The 10,041-nt window shown below is 38.3% G+C and overlaps 1 protein-coding gene across 2 annotated transcripts in view; it reads left to right on the top strand.

Annotated features, from left to right (window-relative positions):
* Positions 1 to 251: 251 nt before the first annotated feature.
* Positions 252 to 10,041, top strand: part of GRIK1 (glutamate ionotropic receptor kainate type subunit 1) — a 161,636-nt gene continuing 151,846 nt past the window's right edge. For both annotated transcript variants that reach the window (XM_083361817.1, XM_083361816.1), the window contains exon 1: positions 252 to 508. In XM_083361817.1, the coding sequence (XP_083217943.1) occupies positions 424 to 508 (85 nt within the window). In that variant the 5' untranslated portion in view covers positions 252 to 423. The remainder of the gene's footprint in view (positions 509 to 10,041) is intronic.

Raw genomic sequence — 10,041 nt, 5'->3', positions numbered from 1 at the left:
AAAGAAGGAGGGATACAGGCGCTCACTCTCACGAGAGAGAGAGAGGGAGAGAGGGAGAGAGGGAGAGAGGGAGAGAGGGAGAGAGGGAGAGGGAGAGGGAGAGGGAGAGGGGGAGAGAGAGAGAGAGAGAGAGAGAGAGAGAGAGAGAGAGAGAGAGAGAGAGAAGAGAGAGGGAGAGAGGGAGAGAGAGAGAGAGAGAGAGAGAGAGAGAGAGAGAGAGAGAGAGAGAGAGAGAGAGAGAGAGAGAGAGAGAGAGAGAGAGAGAATTAAAGGAAACCATGAGGGGCCGCCAACCAGCCCGAGTCCGAGGAGCGAATGTCTAAGCGGGAGGAAGAAATGTGGCCGAGAGGCTGAAGCATGCACCCAGCCAGAGCGTGAAGAAAGCGGGGAGAACCCTTTGCGAAGAAACCCGGGGACTCCGCCATGGAAGCCAGCAGGAGGTTCTTGTTTCTCCTCCTTTACCTTCGCCTGGGCGTCCTTCAGACTTCCCAGCAAGTGCTCAGGATCGGTGAGTCCCATAAGGGGCAGGGAGGATTCGTGAACGTGTGAAGGGGGTTTTTTCTGGAGTGTTTTGGTTCAGGCTGCTCTATCCGTACGGAAACATTTTGTTTCCCCCTGAAGACAAGCACCAGGAGAGCAAGCTTCAGTTGTCTGTTCTGCTGTCTGGTTGCCCACAGGGTGGGAGGATTGGGTCCACTCCAGCTTGGCCGCAGGCACTTTGCGCCAAAGACATACTGAACAGGAAACTGATCCAGAATACCTGAATCTTTCTCTTTTTCTCTGGATATATATAGAGCAAGCTCTCAGACACTCTTTGCTTGTTATAATTGCTCTCGCTGGACTGCAGTGTGACTCCCTGGGCAGGCTGCTAGTCCAAGGGTGAAGCAGAGGCTGGCTCAGGCCAGCAGAGAGTGCATGCACACTTGACCATTTGCTCAGTGATGGCTGCCTGAGTCCCTCTTACCCAGGAGTTATGTTTCAGTGGCTGATTCCCTCCCGGAGTGGTTTTGTTTCTCATTATTATTATTCAGTTACTCAGAAGCTCAGAGGCAGTTGGCTGGCAGACTTAGCAAAGGAAGTTTCTTTCTCTCTGTGTTGTGTATGTACACATGTCTCTGTGGGTGCCCATGTCATATCTTAAATTCATTTTTCTCAACTTGAAGCCCTTCGGAGGTGCCTCATGAGATTACAATTCTCATTATTCCTGCCAGCATCACCAGGGGCAGAGTAATTAAATATCTGAAATGCACCAGACTGGGAAAGCTGTTCTGTGCTAATTCAAAATAAACAAGTATTGAGTGCCATCTGTTTAACCGTTCTTCACTTCGAAGTCACCAAGAACGAGCCATTTCCCTTTGGCCGTGTCAATATTTATATTTGCCTTTTGAACATGCCAGCTTCAGGAAACAACCTAGAAACCAGAACTATGAATAAACGATGTAATAACTAGAATATTAAAATAACTTTCTGACTGGTATGAGATGTTAGCATGGTCATTTGAAAATTATGAATCAGAAATGGCTACATAACCTATTCTTTGCGACTGAAAGAGCTGGAGTTGAAATATAAAGAGATTGTCAATTGCCATACTGTTAACTTGAAAGCCAATTATTTATACACTATCTTGATTCCTTACCTAATTACTCGTCCTCCTTGGCATGAATATGCCACTGTATGGTTAAGAAAAAGAGCAAACTTTGCTCCATGGAAACCCAACAAAGTTTATAGAGAGGGATTCTTTTTACAGTGAGCTTCTTGAGTCAACAAGAGAGTGAATAGGTAGTTGTCAAAAATGTAGGTAGAAAATCAAGTGGGCACTAGGAAATTGCAAAAAGGGAAGCCAACTTTCTAAATTCTGTTTCTTTGAACTGACTGACTTGTAAATAGGGTAGACTAATGGTCTGCAAATCTGACCTAGGTGTCTTACTATATAATTTAAATGGCTGTGAAGCTACATCTGAAAAACGTGTTCTCAGGGTACTAGGATAAATTCAATGAAAAGATGTGAATTCTTGATGAAGTTAAGGAGAAATGAGAGTATTGGATAGTAAGTGGAGAAATAAGTTTACCAATAAAAGAGAATATTTGTACCTCGGGGTTGAAATGAGGGGTCTTTGGTGCTCTCTGAGCTTGGTTGTTTTCTTGCAGACATTTCATTACCAAACTGGGTAACATCATCAGTGTGAGTAATGAAATCTGCAAGAAAACAGCCAAGCTCAGAGAGCACCAAGGACCCCTCATAAATACATTTAGTGTTATAATCATGGATCATAATGAAGCGATGTAGCATAAAATACAATAAAGGAATATCAGAATAAAATAGAATAAGAAAATAAGTGTGATATATGAAGAAACAGCCAGGTTGGGATAGTATTTTAGGGATCAAGCCAGAAGCTGGACAGAAACTATGGGCCAGTCACTCTCTCTTGATCTAGGCAGGAGGCAATTTCAAACCACTTTTGAAATCTTGCCCAAAAAAATGGAATAAGAACTTGCCCAGATAGTTGCCAGGAGTCAACACTGATATGAAGGAGCTTGTGTGTATGTATGTGTGTTTGTGTGTGCGCCTGTGTGCACATGTGCACACAGAAGTTAAAACAAGATACAAGAAGGCCAGAGCTGTTATGTTTTTTAAGACCTTAAAAAATTCTTTGAGTTTAAATGATGATACAAGTAGCAACCTGAGTACTAATAGTTGAAAAAATTGAATATTACATATTTAAGTCTTGGAATATGATCTCTTTTTTACCCTATAAACTATAAAAATATTTGTCTTCCTTTCTAAATAGCTTTCAGACAAATTGGGGCTGGAGAAAAACATTAATATGCCAGAACTGTATGTGTATGCATATACGTATGTATGTATGTGTGTATATATATAATTTTCATATCTTTTAATCTTGACTACAGTGGATAATATGAAAGACATTCAGAAAAATTTAAATTATAAAAATGGCTCTAAAATTAATACTGAAGTGCTTTTACAACTAAGCTCAATTATGAGAATACTTGTGTAGTTACTTTCATGATATTGCCTGTAAGCCAATGAACTTCTTTGTATAATTAAACTAAAGCTTGATGTGCAATAATAATTTTATATGACTCCAGGAAGAGTTAACATTGCAGCACCTGAACTACTTAAATTTATTTATTGCACAAAAATTGCTATGAAGACTTTTCCTGATTATCCTAACGTGAAAATGGCAGGTCAGAAGCTCAGCAATCTACTTCTTGCTAAATTGCAGAGCTTCATTGGAGACTGGTTATAGCTATTCTTAGAGAGAAGCAGGTTCTTGTTATCCTTGAAATCCATGTTCTTTATCTCTGGGGAAAAACTCATCAGCACTTATCTTTTTGATTCTTACAGTCTAAAAAAAGCTTGCTTAGTCTTAGGGGTAAAATGGCTGTATTTGAACAAAGGTGAAGTTTTATTATTTTTCAATTGATTATTTTTTGCAGTGTTTGTGTCCATCCATTAGTTTGAAATCTCTCTCATACTAATTCAGCCTCAGACACATGCACTCTCTGTCTCTCTGTCATACACACACACACACACACACACACACACACACACACACATATCCTTCAACAACCAATCTATCTGCATATATATATATACTGCATATATATATATATATGCATATATATATATATATATATATATATATATATATATATACTGCATATATATATATATATACTGCATATATATATATATATATATTTATATATACTGCATATATATATACTCTCTCTCTCTATAGATAGATAGATAGATAGATAGATAGATAGATAGATAGATAGATAGATAGATAGATAGATTGGTTGTTGAAGGATCCTATGAAATAAAGAAATAAGATGCTATTTTTTTAACTCTATAAGATGAATGGGGGGATTCTCTTTTCCATGGTTGCTGTTCTGCAGCTAATATTAAAGGTATGTGTGATTTCAGGAGGTATAACAGATAGTCCTCGACTTATAACCATTTGTTTAATGATCGTTCAAAGTTGCAACAGCACTGAACAAAGTGACCTTTCAGTTTTCACGCTTATGACCATTCCAGCATCCCCACAAGTTGTGTGCTCAAACATTGGGTCCTTGGCAACCGGCATGTATTTATGATGGTTGCAGTGTCTCTGGGCCCTGAGACTGTAATTTGCAACTTTTGTAGGGAGCTTCTGACAAGCAAAGTCACTTCATGACCACATGACTCACTTAAAAATTTCAGTGATTTGCTTAAGAACCATGGGAAAAAAGTCACAAAATGGGGCATGATGCATTTAACACCTGTCTTGCTTTAGCAACAGAAATGTTGGACTCAATTGTGCTCCTAGGTTCAGGACTATAAACTATCAAAAGTAGCTGCTGTTGATAGATTAATCAGCCCTAAGAAGGAATGGGTTGTCACATTATCAGCAAAGACTTCTGCCAATTTGGTAAATGTCTTAAGCAAAAGAAGATAAGAAAGAAGAAGGAAAATGTAGAATACACATGTTCAGAATCCTGGAGTGCACCTGCAACTACACAAAGTGAAATCTAATCAGAGCCAAAAATGACAGTTCTGCTTATACTGCAGACATGTAATTTGGGTAATGATTTTTTTTTATGAACAGAAGAATTTGGCTTAGCTAATGATGTAAATCTTTGGAATATATAAATGTATTTCTTTTGCGTCTCTTCTATAAAGTAGAGATGGAAATTACCTGGTTCCTATTTCCAGCTAGCTAGTTCCAACTAAAGCATCCAATTTTAAATTATAGCTTTAAATTGTAGCTTCTCCGAATAAAATCAAGATGTGCTTTCTGATATTATCTAATTTTTTTACATTATGTGTAACTATTGTCAGTCCTATTTTAGATAAAATGACAAGCTCCAGATCTTGTGACCATGTAAAACTTGGTTAAACTCTTTTTCGTCCTAATCTCATTGCATTCAAAGAAATATGAATTAAAACAGATGCCAATACAGTGTTTGATATGCTTATACAGCATGTGAGTACAGATGGTGGGAAGTGCATGCATATGAGCCATAAATATCAGCAAAATTATCACATGTCATTTTTATGTTGAATTCCTTTTAGAAGTGTGAGTGTTCAAAGGATTTTAGAGGCCTAGGTGCCTCTTGGTTAGAACTTCTGACTTCAAGCCTTCTGGTTTTGCATAGTAGTGCAGCAGCTGAGGGACTGTGAGGCTCTGCACCCTACAGCTGATTTCTGCCTAAATGGGCCTGAAGTTGCCCCATAGAGGCAGCTGGTCCAGGTGCCGCCATCTTAGAATGATCCATATATACTTCTTAAGGTTTGGTTGAGCCTTCCTAGATGTCTGAATGAAAGTACTTGAGAATGAGTTCTTAGACTCACTCATTCTAGCTGATAAAATGATCACTTCTTGGAAGAAATCTCTGTTCAAATCTTTCTGCATCTTAATGAAACAATCCTTCACTAGAGAAATCATCTCTGAATACAGTGGAAATTTAGAAAGTAAATCCAATTGAAAATTGTAGAAGATAAAGGTGCTAGAACTACATATGTAAGGTTTTGATAGTACTAAAAATAAGTGTCAGTCCTTACCCTATAGTCATATAGTTTAGAACAGGGGTCCCCAACCCCCGGTCTATGGACCAGCACTGGGCCATGACATACCAACAACTGGGCCATGCAAACAAGCAAAGCCTCATCTGCTGGACACGGTCAGCACACAAAACCACGCGCCCTCTGGTCCATGGAAAAATCTTTCTCCACAGAACTGGTCCCTGGTGCCCAAAAGGTTGGGGGGCCCTGGTTTAAGAGTCCCAAACTACTTTGATTATCCCAAAGCTATATAGAATGTATTTAACTATTAAAACATTTGCAAGAAGTAGAATCCCTAGTAGTGGAATAAGTATCCAAACTACACTTTATTGAATGCATTTTTCTAGCTTCTATTCATATCAAATGGTGCTTGCTTTGTTAAAGGAAAGAAGGAAAATTACATTGGAATACTGACAAATATAAAGAGTGTGGCATTTTTATTATATAATATTTTGATTTCAGCAAGTTATCTGACGTATTATTATTTCCAAGTACATTGAACAAAGGCTTTCTTTGATAGATGTGTTTACAACGCAATTGCCAGCAATAACATATATTTTGTCTATATAACTATATGCCCACAGATATTCAAGGATATTACAAAAAACAAAAACAGAGTTCATGCACTCAATACATTTGACTTAGCATTAAGCAATTTTCATTTTTGTTCATGGCAGGAAAAGCATTCAGATGTTATCATTTGCATGCTATGATATTTCAAGGAGATAGACTGGAATACAATTCTATTTATTTTCTGAATACAAAAAACTTTTACGCAAAATATGGATGTGCACAGATTCACTGGTCATCCTGAGGTTCTGATTTACAGTTTTGATTTTTGCAGAAGAGTCCAATTCATGAATCTAGTCTCCTATTGTCCAGCACAAGGAAAAACACAGATGTCTGTAAAAAATTTTTAGAATAAAAATTAATATACAAGCTAAACAATTGTGACATGATATCATTACAAGGTGGTAGATTTTATTAAAAAAATCAGTGTTAAGTACTTTTAAATTACACATTACATTGTTGTTTGGGTTAGAATTTGATTAAATCTGAAGTAGAAAATGCAAAATTTCAAGTATGTTGTAAGTGTGTTCTTTTTTGTTCTCCAAAGTGGCATTTATCAGATTGCTATTTACTAAATTTAGTGCATTTATGTATGTATGTCTGCCAACCTAGCAGTTCGAAAGCACGTAAAAATGCAAGTAGAAAAATAGGGACCACTACGGTGGGAAGGTAACAGCGTTCTGTGCGCCTTTGGCGTCTAGTCATGCCGGCCACATGACCATGGAGATGTCCTTGGACAAGCGCTGGCTCTGGCTTTGAAACGGAGATGAGCACCGGCCCCTAGAGTTGGAAATGACTAGCACGCATGTGCGGGGGAACCTTTACCTTTATGTATGTATGTACAGTATGTATTTATAATTTATATCCCAGCCTAATGTCATGACTGAGAATGATAGACAAGAAAAGAAGAGAAAATGATTAAATGTTTATTATGAAATTAGAACACAAACAAATAAAGGAAAATTAAGAAAACAAAAATAAAGAATTGCATATACTGTAACAGCAGAAAAATGCAAGTAAAAGATGCCACAGTCAATGCAAATTTTGTCCAAGGAAGCTCAGAGACTGATTTCCACTATTAAAGGAAATATCAAGGGAAATAAGGTGGAAATGGGAAAAAAGTGAAAAAAATATATAAAAAAGGGAAATATATTAACTTGTGTTCTTTTATGAAACGAGTATAGAATAAATAGTTAAGTCAGGAAAGCTAGCTGGTAAGGCTCAAAGCATGATAACACAGTCGCTCACATTGGGGTATCATTTGTCTCCAATAACATGTCATACTTGCAATTCCATGAGGGGTGACCAAGGATGAACTCATAATTTGGGGACAGTGTCATCAGTCACTAAATTTACTATTTTCTTCCTTTAGTTATGCAATGGAAAATTATTATTTTCTTGTAATGCTGCTACCATGGCATTACTCTTTGACAACTATGAATGTTATGGAAAAGCAACATGGAATCAAAGATTTGTGAGGCTCAGGCTTGTGTGTTTTGACATAGTTTAAATTATATTTTTTCCCCAAAATACCCTGCCCTGGCTTGTTCCTCAGATATAGTCTATATGCAAATCCACAATGCAGGGCTTCAGAAAATCATCACGGCTAATTTCTAGTTTGTTTTGCCCCCAAAACACTTCCAACTTATTTATTTATTTATTTATTTATTTATTTATTTATTTATTTAATCAATCAATCAATCAATCAATCAATCAATCAATCAATTAATGTCTGTTTTCAGAGACTGCCCAAACAATTCCTGCAGTTTTCTTCTCAAGGCTTTTCAGAAGTGGTCTGCCATTGCCTCCTTCCTAGGGTTGAAAAATGTGATTGGCACAAGGTCACCCATCTGGCTTTGGGTCTGAGGCAAGACTAGAACTTACAGTTTCCAGGTTTCTAGTCCAATGCCTTAACCAATGCACCACATTACATCTCTATTTATTTATTAAATATCCTCAAAAATAAAAAAACAGTTAAGTGTCACAAATAAAATAAAAGGCAGGCAAAAACAAGAAGAGGGAATGAAGAAACAAGTATGTATATTATCTATATATTTCTATCCAAAAGAACACCCCTCCCCCAGAGATTGTTCCAGAGCTACTGAAAACCATATTGTGACTTTATAAGTAGTCCGCAACTTATGACCACATTTGAGAGCATAATTTCAGTTGTACATAACCAGACTCAATTTTTCAACTGTTTTTACAGAAGTTATTAATTGAAACTGTTAAAAAAAACTAGAAACCAGCAAAAAAACCTCACAAATTGTGGTCCTATGACTGTGGGATGCTATAACCTATTATAAATGCCAGCTGGTTGCAAGTCCCTAAAATGCAGTCACATGATTGGGCGGTGTTGGTGGGACATTTTATGATGGACGGAAGTGCTTTATGGACTATGAAGCACCCTTTCTGAAGCCATTGTAACTCTAAATGGTCTTTAAATGGTTGATTATAAGTCAAGGACTACCTGTAAACTTTTAATGTTCATAATAGTAGCAGAATAGAGATAATAAGTAGGACTCTAGGTGACCTCTCCTCTATTCTTCATCATGAAAGGGAAAAATTGTAGCTGGGGATGATGCATCCAGTGCTATCTGCACAATTTCCCATATCTAAGCTGGAATTTTGTGGGAATAAGGAGAAATGCGTTAGTTTCATTGATCTCTGGTGCCTCTTCTATTTTTTTTGTAGCTGCTAAAGTAAGATGTCCTCTGCATGTTGGTAAAATGAGGACCCAGATTGTTGGAGACAATATGCTGATTCTGTAAACCACTTAGAGAGGGCTATAAAGCACTGTGAAGTGGTAGATAAGGTCTAAATGCTATTGCTATTCAGACCATTTTCTTTCTACTCTGCTCACTGTCCATCTCCTTTGCTTTTGAATTCAATCTGTATAGCTGCCTTTTGACAGAGTTAAAATGAAGCAGATGGAAGTTGCTGCCCTTCTCTGTTGCTTCTTTGAGTATTTCTATTGAGGAAACAGGGACAGGAAAGTTTGGGAAATGCAGTTCCAGAGAACGTCTGACCGTGGTACTAAGAATGCTTAGTAAGCTTCCGGGCTGTTGCCACTGAAGGTTAAACTTCTTCACACATGAAATGATAAACACATAGCACATTAGTGTGTCTGTCGTGGTGGCTCAGTGGGTTAGGACGCTGAGCTTGTCGATCAGAAGGTCGGCAGTTTGGCGGGTCAAATCCCGAGTGCCGCGTAACAGAGTGAGCGCCTGTTACTCGTCCCAGCTTCTGCCAACCTAGCAGTTCGAAAGCACGTAAAAATGCAAGTAGAAAAATAGGGACCACTCCGATGGGAAGGTAACAGCGTTCTGTGCGCCTTTGGCATCTAGTCATGCCAGCCACATGACGACGGAGATGTCCTCGGACAAGCGCTGGCTCTTCGGCTTTGAAATGGAGATGAGCACCGGCCCCTAGAGTCGGAAACGACTAGCATGCGTGTGCGGGGGAACCTTTACCTTTACCTTTAATATGATCCCAGAAAGACATTCTCCAGTAATAAACACTGAACACAAATTCAGTTTATTTAGTCACATTGCCCAACATTGCAGGCTATGTTTTAAAACAAATGTGAATGTTTGAAAGCGGAATTTATATTCAGATCCCTCTGCTGGATCATCAGTTACACACACACAACAGACACACAAACACACACACAAACTGCATGTTGGTTCAGCAGCCGAAATAAGATCAGCACAGCGCTAGGTGATTTAACAAACCTGACATCTTATTTGAGAACTCCCATCCCTTCACTTTCCTCTGATAGATGCTCAGTGATAGCAGAGCACTGACAATCTGAGCCACCAGGCAACAGCATCCTCAGAAATCTATTTATCTGGACTGGAATTCTCCTATATTATGTTCATTTATATACAGTAGCTCTCGCT

Source organism: Vipera ursinii (assembly GCF_947247035.1).
Source record: "Vipera ursinii genome assembly, chromosome: 4".
In the NCBI taxonomy this organism is placed as follows: Eukaryota; Metazoa; Chordata; class Lepidosauria; order Squamata; family Viperidae; genus Vipera; species Vipera ursinii.
The sequence above is the reverse complement of the archived record's forward strand: the minus strand, read 5'-3'. Positions and strand labels throughout refer to the sequence as shown.